The sequence below is a fragment of the Podarcis pityusensis genome, assembly GCF_964106645.2.
Source record: "Podarcis pityusensis genome assembly, chromosome: 8".
Classification (NCBI taxonomy): Eukaryota; Metazoa; Chordata; class Lepidosauria; order Squamata; family Lacertidae; genus Podarcis; species Podarcis pityusensis.
In genome coordinates, this window is record NC_138033.1 from 84119261 (window position 1) to 84136861 (window position 17601).

Here is a 17601-nt window from a genome sequence, read left to right on the forward strand (position 1 = left end):
TCCTTCCTGGTGTTTAGTCAGAATCTCCTTTCTTGTAACTTGAAGCCATTGGTTCGAGTCCTACCCTCCAGAGCAGGAGAAAACAAGCTTGCTCCATCTTCCACGTGACAGCCCTTGAGATATTTGAAGATGGCTATCATATCATATTTTCAACCCATTTGTAATCAAAAAGAGGTTGTTTGCTTTGGTCTAGCTGTACCCCATGTTATTTAACGTAGGCAACCAGGCTCAAAAGTTTGTAGCTTTTAAGTCGGCTCGAATATCCAGATCCATTAACAAATTAATATGTTGTCCAATGTAATATAGCTTTAGGTTTGGTTTTGTAAGTGAGTGTGTTTATTTGAATGCTTCCTGAATCAAGACCTGGAACGCTGATGCTTCTGTCTTCCTTCCCAGGCAAAAATGGACAATGAAGTCTACAAGGACTTAGCAGCAATCCCCAAAGACAAGGCGATCCTGGACATAGAGCGCCCCGACTTGATGATCTACGAGCCCCACTTTACCTACTCCCTCCTGGACCACGTGGAGAGGCCAAGGAGCCGAGAGGTCAGCCAGCCCAACCCCCCTTTTCGGGCCTGGGGGGGGGGTCCTTTGCTTTGCCCAGAGAACTGTAGCAAAAGCTATTTTGAGGTTATGGTTCTGTAGGAGTTGTTAGGAAACAGTAAGTCCCGACAAAAGAAGAATGGAGGATGAAACTGATGGACTAGGCAGAGTTAGATAAATTAATAGGAAGGATTTGAAACCTTTAGGACCAGAGATTCTTAGAAGACTGGAGTAAATATACGAACTATTTGAAAAGTAATTGTAATGAACAGATTACGCTAGTAGGATTGCAAGAAGTTTTGTAAGGAGGATTATTTGAAATATTGCAAGAAAGACTATGAGGAGAATTAATAAAGGTAAAGGTAAAGGGACCCCTGATCATTAGGTCCAGTTGTGATCGACTCTGGGGTTGCGGCGCTCATCTCGCTTTACTGGTGGAGGGAGCCGGCGTACAGGTTCCAGAGCAGCGCCGTTTACCTTCCCGCCGGAGTGGTACCTATTTATCTACTTGCACTTTGACGTGCTTTCGAACTGCTAGATTGGCAGCAGCAGGGACCGAGCCCGGGGATTCAAACCACCAACCTTCTGATCGGCAAGTCCTAGGCTCTGGGGTTTAACCCACAGCGCCACCTGCATCCCTGGAGAATTATTAGTTAATGATAATTAAAAGTACCGGTAATAGAGAAATTAAGAAATGCAGAGTAAGTGATAAAAACGGAAAATCATCAGAGGAGTTGACGGAAGTCAAAAATATTGTATAAAATAAGAAATTATGTTACATGAATGTTGGAAATGATATGTTAAAAAAAACTAATAAAAATATTTTTTTTTTTAAAAAAGGAAACAGTAAGGCCAGTTCTGTAATGGCTGGCTAATTAATACTGTGAGGTTTTTGTGTTCCACGAGCCCCACTGTGGCTTGCAGTATAGACACAGAATCATAGAAAACTAGGGTGGAAGGGACACTAAGGCTCATCTAGTCTAACCCCCTGAAATGCTGGAATCTCAACTAGATCATACATGACTCAAGCTCTGTTATAAACCTCCAATGAAGGAGATTTTGCCACGTTCCAAGGGAGTCCCTTCCATTGTCAAATAGCTCTTACCCTCAGAAAGTTCTTCCGATGGTTTAGCCAGAATCTCCTTTCCTGGAATTTGAATCTATCGTTTCGGGTCTTCCTCTCCGGAGAGGCAGAAAACAAGCTTGCTCCATCTTCTGTAAGGAAGCCTTTTAAACATAATAGATGACTCAGATGTGAGCGGCATCAAGTGAAGTTCTCTTTCTCTCTCTCTCTCTTGACTCCCTTCTGCAGCGCTCCCTCTCGCCCAAATCCCTCTCTCCTCCTCCTTCTCCAGAAGTAAGTGTTACTCAAGGTTGCCTTGGAGATGGGTTTCCAAGATGGGTTACCAAGAGCAGAGAAGAGGCCAGTGGGAGGGAGGGAGTGGGGAAGAGATGAGCAAGGCTGTCAGTGCGACAGGGTGGCGGGGAGACGGATGTGTTCTTGCATCTGCACGGGCAACAATTGAGCTCAGCGCACCGGGGCCTGTCAGCTCCAGAAGCCCTCTGGCCAAGAGGCAAGCCGGTTTGCAGGACTCCTTGCCACACGACAGGCCGGCACAGCTCCTCGGCTGCTGACAGTCTCTTGGTGGAGGGCAGGGTGCAGGCTGGTCTTCTGCAAGGGGAGGGAAAGGGCTGTGTGGCAATTCAGGCCGGGGCCGGCCCACCCGTTACTGCCGATGAGGCAGCTGCCTCACGCTGCAGGCTGGAGACAGCTGGGGGGAGCTGCAGATCTGGGGACCCCAGGAGCCTTCCACCCGCTGCCCCCTGTGCTTTAGCTCGCAGCTGCCACCAGGGAAGAACAGAGCCACTGTTGCCACCTGCCTCCTATTTTCTCCCGTTTTGCCTCAGGCGGCAAAATGTCTTGGGCCGGCCCTGAAACCAGACTGCTGGCCTCCTCTGACCTCCTTTGCTCTGCCCACAGGTCACTCGCGACTGGATGGAGGAGAGCAAGTCTCCAGGCAATGCCTCCCAGCCGGGCAGCCGCCGAACCAGCAGCAGCAGCCGCAGCGGAGTCCACCATTTCCACCGCCCTGGTAGGGCCCCCCCCCCTTGCCAAAGGCGCCTTCAGACTTTCCCTGACACCCCCACCCATGCCTTAGACTGCTCCCCCAGACCCTTCCCTGCCCTCCAACAGCTGCAGCCTCTCCGGGGGGTCTCAGTCATAGAACTGTAGAGAGTTGGAGGGGACTCCCCAAAGGTCATCTAGTCCAGCCCCCTGCAATGCAGCCGTCATACGCTACATGGGGCTGCCTTTGAAAAGGGCTCAGAAACGTCAGCTGGCTCAAAGAGCTTCAGCCAGACAGAATCATAGCTGTAAACCTTTCCCTTTTTTAAAGGGAAATTCCCTTATTCCAAATAGGATTCCTCGCAAGAAAAGGGAAAAGTTGACAGCTGTGGACAGAATATTGATCCCCTTGTTAGAAAAGCTCCGCTAGCTGCCCATCTGTTCCTGAGCACAATTGAAAGTGCTGGTCGTGACGTATAAAGCCCTATATAACTTAGGCCCAGGCTCTCTGAAGGACCATATTCCCTTATAAGAACCTGCCCAGGTTTTGAGATCTTGAGGGGAGGTCCTTCTCCTAGTTCCACTACCCTCACAGGCCTACTTGGTGGGGGGACGCAGGAGAGGGCCTTCTCGGTGGCTGCTCCCAGACTTTACAACTCCCTCCCTGGAGAAGCCAGGCTGGCCCCCTCCTTTGGTCCTTCTGCCAGCAGGCGGAGACCTTCTTATTCCAGCAGGCCTTTGGGAACAGACTGTTGTTTTTTAAGGAAAGGGCTTTTAATAAGTGCTGTGGTGTTTTATTATTTGTATTTTAATAGACGAGTTTTTAAAATTGCTTTAATTCTATTAGAGTTTAATTACTTTTTATATGTTTCTTAACTTATTTAATTGGTGGTGTTGTAATTTGTGTAAACCGCCTTGAGTCCCAGTCTGGGAAAAAGGCGAGATATAAAAGATGATGAAGAAAATAAAAATACACGGTAGCTTGGTTTAAGAAAAACTTAGTTTTTGAACAACGTGGATTAAGAACACGGCAAACCCAGAAGTAGGCATTTTGGTTTGTGAACTATTCCTTGGAATAAGAACATGTTTTGCTTCCTGTTGAGTGTGTTCCATTTGTAAATTGAGTCTCCCGCTGCTATGGGAAAGCATGCCTTGGTTTAAGAATGCTTTGGTTTAAGAACGGACTTCCGGAACGGATTAAGTTCGTAAACCAAGGTAAAGGTAAGGTAAAGGGACCCCTGACCATTAGGTCCAGTCGTGGCCGACTCTGGGGTTGCGGCGCTCATCTCGCTTTACTGGCCGAGGGAGCCGGCGTACAGCTTCCGGGTCATGTGGTCAGCATGACTAAGCCGCTTCTGGAGAACCAGAGCAGCGCACGGAAACGCCGTTTACTTTCCCGCCAGAGCAGTACCTATTTATCTACTTGCACTTTGACGTGCTTTTGAACTGCTAGGTTGGCAGGAGCTGGGACCAAACAACGGGAGCTCACCCCGTTGCGGGGATTCGAACCACAGAGCCTAGGTCCTGCTGATCAGAAGGTCGGCGGTTCGAATCCCTGCGATGGGGTGAGCTCCCATTGCTTGGTCCCTGCTCCTGCCAACCTAGCAGTTCGAAAGCACACCGGTGCAAGTAGATAAATAGGTACCGCTCCGGCGGGAAGGTAAACGGCGTTTCCATGCGCTGCTTTGGTTCGCCAGAAGCGGCTTAGTCCTGCTGGCCACATGACCCGGAAGCTGTGCGCTGGCTCCCTCGGCCAATAAAGCAAGATGAGCGCCGCAACCCCAGAGTCGGCCACGACTGGACCTAATGGTCAGGGGTCCCTTTACCTTTAAAAGGAGAAATATGGGCAGCAGCAAGCTGGAAAACCACCTCGGGGGTCCCCCTGAGAAGTGGCCCCAAAGCAGTTGCTGTGTCCCCTGAGCACTTCCCTGTTCCTTCCCCAGATACCAACACGGCAGAGATGAACATCTACAAGAAGCCCCCCATCTACAAGCAGAGAGGTAGGTGGTGCTCCCTGGTGCCCTCTGGGGCGGGCGAAGGTGGGGCTACACACAGCAGAGGCTCAGAGTCACCTGCCCCCCCCTTTGCACCTTGCAGAGCAGTCGGTGACGCCAACCCCACAGAGCAAGCACCTGATTGAGGACCTGATCATCGAATCCTCCAAGTTCCCGGCTGCCCAGCCGCCCGACCCCAACCAGCCGGCCAAGATTGAGACGGACTACTGGCCCTGCCCGCCCTCCTTGGCAGTTGTGGGTAGGTGGTCCTTGCTGTGTTTTTCTGTCAGCCAGTGGGGTAGTGGATGGGGGAATGCAGGGGAGCATAGCTGTGGGGCTTTTTTCCCAGAACTGGAGCAATGATGCCATCTGGCAAGGTGCCAGGGCGATTGGTCTCCTTTGTCTGGCAAACGAATGAGGCGATAACAAGGCTTTCAAGTTTGCTTGTGAGAGATTAGCGTAGAGGAAGTTGGATAATGAGGGAAAGAATCAAGCAGAGGCTGGATACTGCTTTCCTTTTCTTTGACGAGGTTGCTGCTTCGTACTAGCAGTTTTTTTTAAAAAAAAAATTATTAATCACTTTTAGCAAATCAATTTATAAACCAATATAACCAATTACATTTCCCCCCTCCCTTTCCCACCCTCCAGAGACTTCCCTCAGCTCCCCTCTCTGATTTGTTTTTACATATTATTCTCTGCATGTTTAAAATTGTACATATTTTCTTCCTCGTCTATCATATGTTCTACTACTATCATATGTTCTACTAATGAATACTAATGAATTTATGGGTGTTTATTCAAAACCTGCCAAGGAGACCAAATCCTTTTGTTGTCTTTTCAAATAGTTTGTAAATAGTTCCCATTCTTCCTTAAAATCACTATTGTCCTTCTCCCGCAGTTTATATGTCAACTTTGCCAGCTCCGCATAGCTCATCAGTTTTTCTTGCCATTGTTCTTTCATTGGGATTTTCTCATTCTTCCATCCTTGTGCTAACAAGACGCTTGCCGCTGTTGTAGCATACATAAATAACTTCTTTGTTTTCTTTGGCAGGTCTTGTCCTAAAATCCCTAGCAAAAATGCTTCTGGTTTTTTTACAAATGTCATTTAAAACATTTTTTTCAATTCATTATATATCATCTCCCAAAAAAATTTAACTTCTCTACATTCCCACCACATATGATACAAAGTACCTTCTTTTTTTTTACATTTCCAACATGTATTTGACCAGGTTTTATACATTTTTGCCATTTTTACTGGTGTAATATACCATCTATACATCATTTTCATGTAATTTTCTTTCAAAAGAGAACAGTCTGTAAATTTCAGATCTACCTTCCACAACTTTTCCCAGTCTTCGAATTGTATATTGTGTCCTATATCTTGTGCCCATTTTAGGTACTAGCAGTTTTAAACGGTAGCGATTCCTTGCGAGATCCTTTGCATTTCCAAAACAGCTATTTACAACCTTCAAAATAAATAAATAAAAGCAGATTAAAACATATATCACCATTCTACAGGGCAGGCTTGTCTAAACAAGAATGTTTTCAGCAGGCACCCAAAAGAATACAGTGAAGGCGCCCGCCTGATCTCAATAGGCAGTGAGTTCCAAAGTGCAGGCGCCGCCACACTGAATGACCAGTTTCTTACAAGTGAAGAACAGGTATTAAATAGCCCTGTAATAATGCCAGCTGCACAGATTGTGGCGGCTGAGCAGACGTATATGGCTGAGCAGACGTATATGGGGTGAGGTGATCTCGCAGGCAAACTGGTCCCATGTTCTAGTTCCAGGTAGGTAGCCATGTTGGTCTGCCGTAGTCGAAACAAAATAATAATAATAAAATCCTTCCAGTAGCACCTTGTTGTTGTTGTTTAGTTGTGTCCGACTCTTCGTGACCCCCTGGACCAGAGCACGCCAGGCACTCCTGTCTTCCACTGCCTCCCGCAGTTTGGTCAAACTCATGCTGGTAGCTTCGAGAACACTGTCCAACCATCTCGTCCTCTGTCGTCCCCTTCTCCTTGTGCCCTCCATCTTTCCCAACATCAGGGTCTTTTCCAGGGAGTCTTCTCTTCTCATGAGGTGGCCAAAGTATTAGAGCCTCAGCTTTAGGATCTGTCCTTCCAGTGAGCACTCAGGGCTGATTTCCTTAAGAATGGATAGGTTTGATCTTCTTGCAGTCCATAGTAGCACCTTAGAGACCAACTAAGTTTGTTCTTGATATGAGCTTTCGTTTGCATGCACACTTGCACACGAAAGCTCATACCAAGAACAAACTTAGTTGGTCTCTAAGGTGCTACTGGAAGGATTTTATTTTTTTTTAAATTTGGGTCCCATGTTGTTAAGGGTGGTTGATATAAGAATAGCAACCCCTTGAACCTGGCCACCAGGGCAGATTTATCAGCGCAGGTGTTCTGTGCTGCCAAAGCCTGTCAGCAATTGTGCTGCAGCATTCTACACTCATTGCAACCTCCAGATCAGGTGCAAGGCAAGCCCCACACAGAGCGCATAGCAGTAATCTAGCAGCGAAGTAATCCGTGTGAATGCTCAGGTAAACTGGCCCCACGTTACTAAGGGCTTTATAGAGTCCTAGCTTCACCCTCTTTGGTCCCTTTCATCTTCCCCTCCCCAAATGGATACTATAAGGTTTCGGCCCTAAGCACACTCACCTGGGGACGATCTCTTCTGAAATCGGGGAGGGGGGGTATCATTTTTGAAGGTGAGGAAATCCTCCGCCCAAGAAGCTGTCTGCCGCATGTGAGACCCCCTCCTGCCTTGTCTTTCTGCAGAGACTGAGTGGCGGCGGCGGATGGCCTCCAAAAGAGGCGAGGACGAGGATGAGGACAGCACAGAAGAATTGGGGAGCCTGCGAGAGTTGCAGAAGCAAGAGCTGAGCAAGGTGGGCAGGGGGCTTGGGGGCAGGTGAAGCCGGGTGGGGGGCTCTCCTGGGTGCCGGTGGCTCCTTGTGTGGCTGAGCTCCCTGTCCCCACTCTCTCTCTCCGCCAGGTGGCCTCCAACCTCGGCAAGCTCATCCTCAAGGAGGAGATGGAGAAGTCGCTCCCCATCCGGAGGAAAACCCGTTCCCTTCCAGACCGGACGCCCTTCCACTCCTGTGAGTAAGCAACCTCTACCCCACCCCCTGCTAAAACCAGGGGCTGATTTCCCATGCTTCCCATTCTTTTTGTCTTGAAACAGGAAGGGCACATCTTTCGTGCACCCCTGTTTGTTTGTTTGCATTTACAGTGGTGCCCCGCAAGACGAATGCCTCGCAAAACGGAAAACCCGCCAGACGAAAGGGTTTTCCGTTTTGGAGGTGCTTCGCAAAACGAATTTCCTATGGGCTTGTTTCGCAAGACGAAAATGTCTTGCGAGTTCCTGCGGGGTTTTTTTTCCTCCCCCCCCCCTTTTTCCCAAGCCGCTAAGCCCTTATCAGCTGATCCGCTAAGCCGCTAAGCCGCTAAACAGCTGATCACTAAACCGCTTATCAGCTGATCTGCTAAGCCGCTTAACAGCTGATCCGTTAAGCCACTAAGCCGCTTATCAGCTGATCCGCTAAGCTGCTTAACAGCTGATCCGTTAAGCCACTAAGCCGCTTATCAGCTGATCCGCTAAGCCGCTTAACAGCTGACCTGTTAAGTCACTAAGCCGCTTATCAGCTGATCCGCTAAGCCCGCTAAGCCGCTAATAGCGCTAATCCGCTAAACCGCTAATGGGCTTAATTCGCAAGATGAAAAAACCGCAAGACGAAGAGACTCGCGGAACGGATTCTTTTCGTCTTGCGAGGCACCACTGTATAATCCACCCTTTACTCCGAGGTGCTCAAGATAGCACTCTGTTAGAATTCCTGCTCTATGATTGCAGTCATGGGATTGTTGTCTATCACATGATGGTGTATGTTTTCATTCCACAGAGTGGGAAGTGACAGAGACAGGATGTTTGTGTTACTGTGTTCCGTGAAGTGGGACTATTGTCCTTTGTTCTTTCTCTTTGCTGTCTGATGCTAGAGAGAGAGGGAGCCATGTTGCAGTGCTCTGTGTGTGTTTATATGTAAATAAAGTAGATTAGCCAAAATGCTGAGTTGCTGAGGTCTGTCACGCAAGGTGCACAAACTCTGCAGAACCCTAAGTGTTGCGGTGTCGGTTGGCATCGGTCACTGTGATGTTTGGGCAGAAGAAAGCTTATGAAGCTTCCGAACGATTGACCAGGAGGGAGAGAACATGTCATTCGGGCATGTGTCTCTGCCAGGGTCCTACTCGAGTGTAGGCTGAACTCCTGACACATTCATGGTTCTCTTCTTCCCTTTTTTATCCTCTCAACGACCCTGTCAGGCAGGTTAGGTCACCCAGTTCACCCTGTGAGATTCATGATGGCTGAGTGGGGATTTGACCCCTGGTCTCCCAGGTCTGCAGCCGACACTCTTAACTGCTATGCCACTAATAATAATAATAATAATAATAATAATTTATTTGTACAAATAATATTTTATTTGTTTCCCCAGCCACTCTGGGGGGCTCCCAACAGAATATTGAAAACACACCAAAAAATCAAACATTGAAAACTTCCCTAAACAGGGCTGCCTTCAGATGTCTCCTAACAGTCAGATAGTTGCTTATTTCCTTGACATCTGATGGGAGGCATTGCACAGGGCGGGCGCCACTACCGAGAAGGGCCTCTGCCTGGTTCCCTGTAACCTCGCTTCTCACAGGGAGGGAACCACCAGAAGGCCCTCAGAGCTGGACTTCAGTGTCCGGGCTGAACAACAGGGGTGGAGACTCTCCTTCAGGCCACTTAGAGCTTTAAAGGTCAGCACAAGATGCAAGAACGCAAGACCTGGTCCATCTAGCTTCACAGACTGGAAGCAATCGCTTTCCAGGGTTTCAGGCAGAGATTGAACCTGGGGCCTTCTGCATGCAGATATATGTATTATATCAAGTTTACGCCAACGGTACTCCTGCCGTGATCTACAGAAGGAAACCATAGGAAAAGTTGAGATTGGCACACAACAGGACACCACTTTGTCCTCTCCTGGGGAGAGTGGCTGAGTGAACAAGCCATACCCAGAATTGCCCACCCATATTCCCAATGCAGGCTGAATGAATGACTGGGAATAAGAAGAGCTTGATGGATCAGGTTAATGGCACATCCAGACCCAGCGCCCTCTTCTCACAGTTGCCTCTGTTTGTGAAGGCATAGCAGAACCTTCAAAGATAGTCCCTCTCCCCCATGACTTTGTCCTTCTCGAGAGACAATGGAGTGTGCCTCCAGGGGTCATGTGTCCACAGTGCCTGCTGTGGCTGAAGAGACTGGTAACTCGTAACTGCTGCCTCCCCTATATTGTTTTTGCTGTGTTAGCTGCACCAAAGTGACGCAAGCCTGGGCAGTGTGTCTGGAGGTCCTGGGCTGCCCAGACGACAAGACCCCCCTCTCAGCCACACTGGAGTGGTCTACAGGAGAGTAGACCAATGCATTTGACACCAGATTGGCTGCAGGAGTTGCTGGAAGGGGGCATTCAATACGCCATCCAACAGTCTTAGGGACTTGGGATTTGTGTAGGATTTACACCTTAGCCTTTTCTTCTCTGAAAGATGTCCCACAAGGCAGTGGGTACATGAATTTGTCTAATCCTCTTTTAAAGGTTGGTGGCTGTCACTGCATCCTGTGGCAGAGAGTTCCACAGTTCAGCTGTGTGCTGTGTGAAGAAGCAGGTTTGGCCAAAAGAGCCCAGGAGACACAGAGGCGGCTGCAAGTGTGCCTGAGCATTTGGCCCCATGAGAGCTGTCCCTGGTGCCCTTCAAGTGTTGTGGCCTACAACTCCCATCAGTCCTTGCCAGCCTGGCCACGCTCCCATCAGCCCCTGTACCAAAGAGCTGTGCTGCCTGGGGCTGATGGGAGCTGTAGTCTAAAACCAGCTGTAGGGCACCCGGTTGGGGAAGGCTGGTCTAGAGCAGCAGATGTGCCCCTTGGCCAGAGCTCCTCGTCATGTGGCCGCCCTGAGCAGCCGCCCCACAGCCTGCCCGTTTTCCAAGCTACCTTCCAGTGCTACCATCTGCGCATGTTCCTGAACTGTTGCTCAACCCAGATTCAAAGGAGCCTTTTCCCCAGCCATATTAATCGCTGGTCTTCCTCTTTTTCCAGCTCTTCATGGCGGAAGCTCGAAATCTTCCTCCCTTCCTGCCTATGGGAGAAGCACCCTCGCCAGGGTAAGGTGCCCGTTAGGGGCCTCTGCCCTACCTTCCAACCTTCAGCTTCTATGAGTCCTTTTATATATATATATATAAAATATTTTTATTAAGTTTTACATAACAAATTTAAATTCAAACACATCATTCACCTCCTCATTTATATTCTCTGAATCTCTTGACTTCCCTCTGCCCTTCCACGGTTACCATTATCAATCTTTTATTTTATTTTAATCTGCTTATCTTATTTTCTCTGATTTGTTAAAAGAATAGCAACCCATTTTTCCAGGGTTTTTCATACGTTACAAGCATTACTCAAATCCTGCCAAAGTTTTTAAAATTGTTTACGGTGTTCTCTTGAGCACATTATAAATTTTCCCCATTCCTTCTTAAAATTCCTGGCTTCCGATTTTCCCAGTCAGTTTCGCCATTTCGGCGTAGTCCATCATAGTCCTTCAGCTTCCACGAGTTCTAATGTTGTGACAGAGAAAGACTTTTCTCTTTCCCTTTTCTTCTCTTGGGACTTTCCCCAACCCACGGTTGCACTCATTGCAAGCGCTTTCACGAGTTGGATTGGGCCCATGAAATGCTATAATGCCCCTTGCCTGCCTGCCTGGAGATGGTGTTTGTGTGTGACTTTTGTGCTGCTGGAATGTACCGTATTTTTTGCACCATAACACTCACTTTTTTCCTCCTAGAAGGTAAGGGGAAATGTATGTGCGTGATATGGAGCGAATGCCTACAGATGGCGGGGGGATCTGCTGCAGTCGTGAGCAGAGGATCCATGGTTCCCCTTCCTTCCCTCCTCCGTGGCTCGCTTTGAAACAGCAAAGCGGGAGAAGAGCCGCTGAGTGGGGAGGAGAGAGGGACAGAGAGCCTGCTTGGTTTAAAGGAGCAAAGCGGGAGAGGAGAGGAGCCACTTACACGGGTGTAAGCAGCTCCTATCTGGATGGCTCCTTTAAAGCAAGCAGGCTCTCTGTCCCTCTCTCCTCCCCACTCAGCTCGCTAAATAGCAGCAAAGTTTTTCAGCTCGCTAAGCCGGGGAGGTGAGAGAGAAGCAGAGCCTGCTTGCTTCAAAGGAGCAAAGCGGGAGAGGAGAGGAGCCTTCTCCTCTTATACCCCTCGCCTGCATTATTAGCAGCATCCTTCTCTACCCACCCCACGCGTGTTCCTTCGCCCCTTAAACCCCTCGCCTGCATTATTAGCAGCATCCTTTTTTGGCATTGGGCTACTCCAAACTCACCGTCAGATCACATGTCTGTGGCCACAGCATGAACCACAAAAATCATACATCCACTGTTTCGTTTAGAATATTTTTTTTCTTGTTTTCCTCCTCTAAAAACTATGTGCGTGTTATGGTCGGGTGCGTGTTATAGAGGGAAAAATACGGTATGTAGCCTGCTATGAAATGAGAGCAATGCATTTGCCGCTTTGACCTGTTTTGCCGCTCGCCCTGAGCTCCGTTGAATGCAGACCCGAGAAGATTATCCACAACGTGGTGCAAGTCTTGAGTTGAGACACACTGCCCATCTCTGCTCTATCCCTTGGATGGAAGTAGAAAAAGTGAAGGTGTTTGGAGGGAATGTGCATATTCCACACATCTAGAAGTCCTCCGGTTTCCTTTTTATGAAAGCAGTCTTGTCTTGCTGGTGCAGAGAGGGCTCAAGAACAGTCTATTCTGAGGCGGTGGAAATCATCTCAATGATCACAAGAAGGGCCGCCCTTCCAAATTGTGCCTGTACCTCCTGTGCCTGCTTCCATTCTGAAACCATAGAATCATAAAATTGTAGAGCTGGGAAGCAACAACAGGGAGTTGGAGAATCTAGTCCATGGGTAGGCAAACTAAGGCCCGGGGCCCAGATCCGGCCCAATCGCCTTCTCAATCCGGCCCGTGGACGGTCTGGGAATCAGCCTGTTTTTACATGTGTCCTTTTATTTAAAATGCATCTCTGGGTTATTCGTGGGGCATAGGAATTTGTTCATTTCCCCCCAAAAATATAGTCCGGCCCCCCTCAAGGCCTGAGGGACAGTGGACCGGCCCCCTGCTGAAAAAGTTTGCTGACCCCTGACTAGTCCAACTCCCTGCAATGCAGGGAACCACAGTTGAAGAATTCCTGACAGGTGGCCATCTAAGGACCTCCAAGGAATGAGGGTCTAACACTGTCTTCCGAGGGAGTCTGTTCCACTGTCAAACTGTTCTTACGATACAGAACAACAAACCCCTGTGTTGCAAACTAAACACAACAAACAATACAAGCAACACACAGGCCAGTATACTAGATAGCACTGTAATTCTTAATGCATAATATACATGATTTAGTAACAAAAACATGATTTGTTACTAAATCATGTATATTGTGCTGTAGGAATTACAGTGCTTTCTAGTAAACTGTTCTTACAGTCAGAAAGTTCTTCCTAATATCTTGGATCCCGAACGCCCTGGAACTCAGACGTTTTGGCTCCCAGACGTGATTGTTCCAGTTTGCAAACATTCTTTTGGAAGCCGAACATCCGAAGGGGCTTCTGCGGCTTTTGATTGGCCGCAGGAGCTTCCTGCAGCCAATCAGAAGCAGCGATTTGGCTTCCGAACATTTTGGAAGTCAAATGGACTTCCGGAACGACTTCCAAGGTGCGACTGTATTTAATTGGAATCTCCTTTCTTGCCCTTTGAATCCCTGTGATTTGGGTCGTCCCCTCAGTCTTGCATGGGGCAACTCTTCAGGTATTTGAAGATGGCTGTCAAATTCTGATCCACGCCATCTTTGACCAAGAATCGCACAACTGGCATTGGCCCTGCAGAGAGACCTGCTGGCCTGGGGCTGAGGTCCCACAAGTAGCCCACATCTCCTGCCATTATTCGGAGGTGGGGGGTGTGTGGAATCCTTCTGCCACAAGCAGAAAACCTGAGTAATAAAGGCACAATCACATCATGGACACGTGGAATCGGTTGCCTTTCTCCCACAAAGCTGTAGTTCCCAGGAGTCTTTGGGGAAAGTGATGTGTGCTTTAGATGTGTGGTCTGGATGTGACCTAGGAAAGATCGAAGCGCCCGCTCTCTTCATGCCACAAAGGGACCAAGGTTGGCATGTCTCTGTGGGTGACCCTGACTCTTCTCCTGCTTTTCCCCACGTTCTACAGCTGCAGTCCACAGAGTTCAGTCCTGCCGGCAGCGAGAAAGGGAGCCCAGGTAAGCAAAGCTACGGGCTTGGGGTGGGGCAAAGGCAGACCTCTCATCTGCTGACATCAGTCACCTGCCCTAGCTTGGACCCTCTTCTGCTACTTCTGAGCTGTTTCTGACCTCCCTCCCGCTCACAGAATTGTAGAGTGGGAAGGGACCCCCAAGGGCAGTGTTAGAAACTGGGACAGAAAAGCTAGGAGCCAAATGGCTCCTGGGACCTGGGTTGCAGGAGCCAAAACAGAATGTCTAGTCGCCATTTGGGGGGGGGGGAGTGTTTGGCAACACTTTTTATTATTTTGATAAGCATGAAATAATAATAAGCAATTCACATAAGTGGCACATTGTCAATATCACATTTTAAGCAGAAACTGCTAACACATGTTTGATTTGGTGTTTGCAATAAAAAATATGGGTACCATACTTCAGTTTTCAAAACACTCTTTTTATTAACATATTGCCTATCCTTAACATATACAGTGGTACCTCGGGTTAAGTACTTAATTCGTTCTGGAGGTCCGTACTTAACCTGAAACTGTTCTTAACCTGAAGCACCACTTTAGCTAACGGGGCCTCCTGCTGCCCCCGTGCCGCCGGAGCATGATTTCTGTTCTCATCCTGAAGCAAAGTTCTTAACCCGAGGTACTATTTCTGGCTTAGCGGAGTCTGTAACCTGAAGTGTATATAACCTGAAGCGTATGTAACCCAAGGTACCACTGTACTTCGATGCACATACATTTCAGTAATCCTTGAGTGTCAGCCAGGCGTGAAAATAAAGCACCCAGACTTTTTGAGGTGCTCACAAACGGAGAATCTTCAGGTGCGAAATGCACCTGGCGCCCTGCTAATTTCGAACCCTGCCAGAGGGTCATCTACTCCAACCCCCCACAATGCAGGAATCACACTAAGTGGTCTTGGCCACTTAGCAATGAACCAACTGAAGAAGATGGCAGGGGACTGTTGTCTTGTCACCTTCATCCCCTTTCCTTCTGTCTTGCAGGTCTACAGGTGAGCACACATGCCCAGCCACAGGTGGTCCCCCTGAGAGGTGATGTATCAGGCCAGTTTCCTCAAGGATACCCGGGAGAGTGACAGCGTCTCACCCAAATCCCAGAGGAAGGCTGAGGAGGGTTTGAGAGGGGGGCCAGGACGGAATAAGGTGGTGCAACTGGCTGCCTCCTGTGGGTCCACAGCCATGCCAAGCACTCTTTGTGTGGGAGAAGGCCCTGCAACTGTGTTGGGTTTATTTTCCCTCCGCAGAACGGCCAGAGAGGGCGGATGGACAGGGGAAACTCCCTCCCTAGTATGCTGGAGCAAAAGGTGAGAATCGCCCCTGGGGCCATGGGGGAATATCCACCGTCCTTTCGCATGGGGGTAATGTGTCCTGATGCACCCACAAAGAAATGCAACCAAGTGGCCCCTTCGTCAACTTTGCTTTTCTTCCTCCCTGAAGATTTACCCTTACGAGATGCTGATGGTGACGAATCGGGGAAGAGTGAAACTGCCTCCAGGCGTGGACAGGACAAGGCTAGAGGTACAAAGAAATAGCACTGGTGCAGATCTACCTTTCTCAACCCTGGCACCCTCCAAATCACTTCCTTGCTATTATCATTATCAACATCATCATTATTACAGTCATACCCTGGATTCTGAATGCCTTGCGACTTGAACATTTTGGCGCCTGAACGCCGCAAACCCGGAAGCGAGTGTTCCGGTTCCGGTTTGCGAACGTTCTTTGGAACCCAAACATCCACCGCGGATTATATGACTGCCGATTGCATGCAGGAAGCCCCTGCAGCCAATCGGAAGCCGCACTTTGATTGTTGAATTTTTACGGAAGTCGAACAGAATTCTGGAACGGATTCTGTTCGACAACCATGGTATGACTGTATTATTGTTGTAGTTGTTGTTGTTTTAGAAAATGTATAAGCCACTCGATTGTCAGAAAAACTCAAAAGGGCTTACAGAAAAGAAAAAGCAATTAAATTGGCAAGAAATAACCAGACATTGGAAAAGTTAAGATAACCAGAGACTAAAAACATATTAAGACTCGCATCAACTTTCTAAACATCTGGACAGGCTTGTTTAAAGAAAAATGTTTTTAGCAAGTGCTGAAACGAGTAAAGGCCTGATGTCAATAGGCATCAAGTTCCAAAGTTTGGGTGCTACTGCACTAAAATATCAAGTTCTTACAAATGTGGAACAGGTATTATGGGGCACTTGTAACTGCGCCTGTCCTGCTGATTGAAGCAGCAGAGGGGCCACGTGTGGGGTAAGAAGGTCCAGATGTTGTTGGGCTTCAACTCCCAGCATCCTCAACAGCCCGCATGGCCAGTGGGCAGGGACGATGGGAGCTGTGGTCCAATTTCTGCAAGGCACCAGTTGGTGTGCTTAATATTGAGCTAGGCAAACCACTTGTCTTGACTCAAGATAAGGCAGCTTCCCATGTTCTTTGAATCTGACATGAGATACAACAGCTTTCCAGACAAGCACCTTGCCGTACCCCCCTACGTGCCTACTCGACCACTTCGGCATTGTTATAGGCTCCACATTTGTAAGAACTCTCTTATCTTTCAGCCTGGCAGCACCTACCCTTTGGAACTCCCTGCCGATTGATTTCAAGCAGGCACATTCACTGTAGCCTTTTGCAGCGCCTACCCAAATGTTTATGGGACGCGGGTGGCACTGTGGGTTAAACCACGGAGCCTAGGACTTGCCGATCAGAAGGTCGGCGGTTCGAATCCCCGTGCCGGGGTGAGCTCCCGTTGCTCGGTCCCTGCTCCTGCCCACCTAGCAGTTCGAAAGCACGTCAAAGTGCAAGTAGATAAATAGGTACCGCTCCGGCGGGAAGGGAAACGGCGTTTCCGTGCGCTGCTCTGGTTTGCCAGAAGCAGCTTAGTCATGCTGGCCACATGACCCAGAAGCTGTACGCCGGCTCCCTCGGCCAATAAAGCGAGATGAGCGCCGCAACCTAATGGTCAGGGGTCCCTTTACCTTTACCCAAATGCTTTAGAAAGTTGGTTCAGGTTTTCATTTGCTTCTAAAAAGTTATTTTAACTTTTCACATGCCTTGACTTCAACCACTCGAGTGGTTTCATGAATCAGATGAAATGAGCAAATGAATGAATGAGCAAGCCTTCTTCCTTCTCTCCCCATCCCAGCGCCACCTGTCAGCCGAGGATTTCCTGCGCGCGTTCGAGATGTCGCCGGACGAATTTGGCAAGCTGGCCCTGTGGAAGCGGAACGAGCTGAAGAAGAAAGCCTTCCTCTTCTGATCCCGGCCCCCGCGCAGAGCCGACATGCCCGGCGTGACGCTCCTTGCGTGTGTGCCGACCCGTCTTTCATCACAGACGCTTTAGGGCTACTCTCGAGCTCGTTCGAAGGGACGTTGCTCCTTTCTCCCCACCACCACCCAACCACCCTCACTGCAGAGGTGGCTGCCATGCCTTGACTCTTGGGGCAGAGGAAAAGTGGGTCAGGAAAAGAGTGGTGAGCACCCTGTGCTGGATGTGGCAGCGGCTGTGGGGGGTGCCAAGTCCCTTCCCCACTCCCACCCTGGTGAAAATCACAGCAGCCATGTGTGGGGTGGGAAGAGGCCAGGGTGGAGATAAGGTGTTCTGTGCTGCCACCCTTAAGCTCATTCCGTTGC

At 49.0% G+C, this 17601-nt stretch overlaps 1 protein-coding gene across 5 annotated transcripts in view; it reads left to right on the top strand.

Annotated features, from left to right (window-relative positions):
• Positions 1–17364, top strand: part of DMTN (dematin actin binding protein) — a 61046-nt gene extending 43682 nt beyond the window's left edge. For 3 of the 5 annotated variants that reach the window (XM_081017522.1, XM_081017520.1, XM_081017521.1), the window contains exons 5-14: positions 397–546; positions 1856–1900; positions 2525–2636; positions 4552–4608; positions 4706–4861; positions 7388–7497; positions 7605–7710; positions 10734–10798; positions 13916–13964; positions 14953–15210. In XM_081017522.1, the coding sequence (XP_080873648.1) occupies positions 397–546; positions 1856–1900; positions 2525–2636; positions 4552–4608; positions 4706–4861; positions 7388–7497; positions 7605–7710; positions 10734–10798; positions 13916–13964; positions 14953–15044 (942 nt within the window). In that variant the 3' untranslated portion in view covers positions 15045–15210. Of the gene's footprint in view, positions 1–396; positions 547–1855; positions 1901–2524; positions 2637–4551; positions 4609–4705; positions 4862–7387; positions 7498–7604; positions 7711–10733; positions 10799–13915; positions 13973–14952; positions 15273–15405; positions 15487–17113 lie in introns of those variants that run through there. The other 2 variants (XM_081017524.1, XM_081017523.1) reach the window with 2 other exon arrangements.
• The last annotated feature ends 237 nt before the right edge of the window (positions 17365–17601 follow it).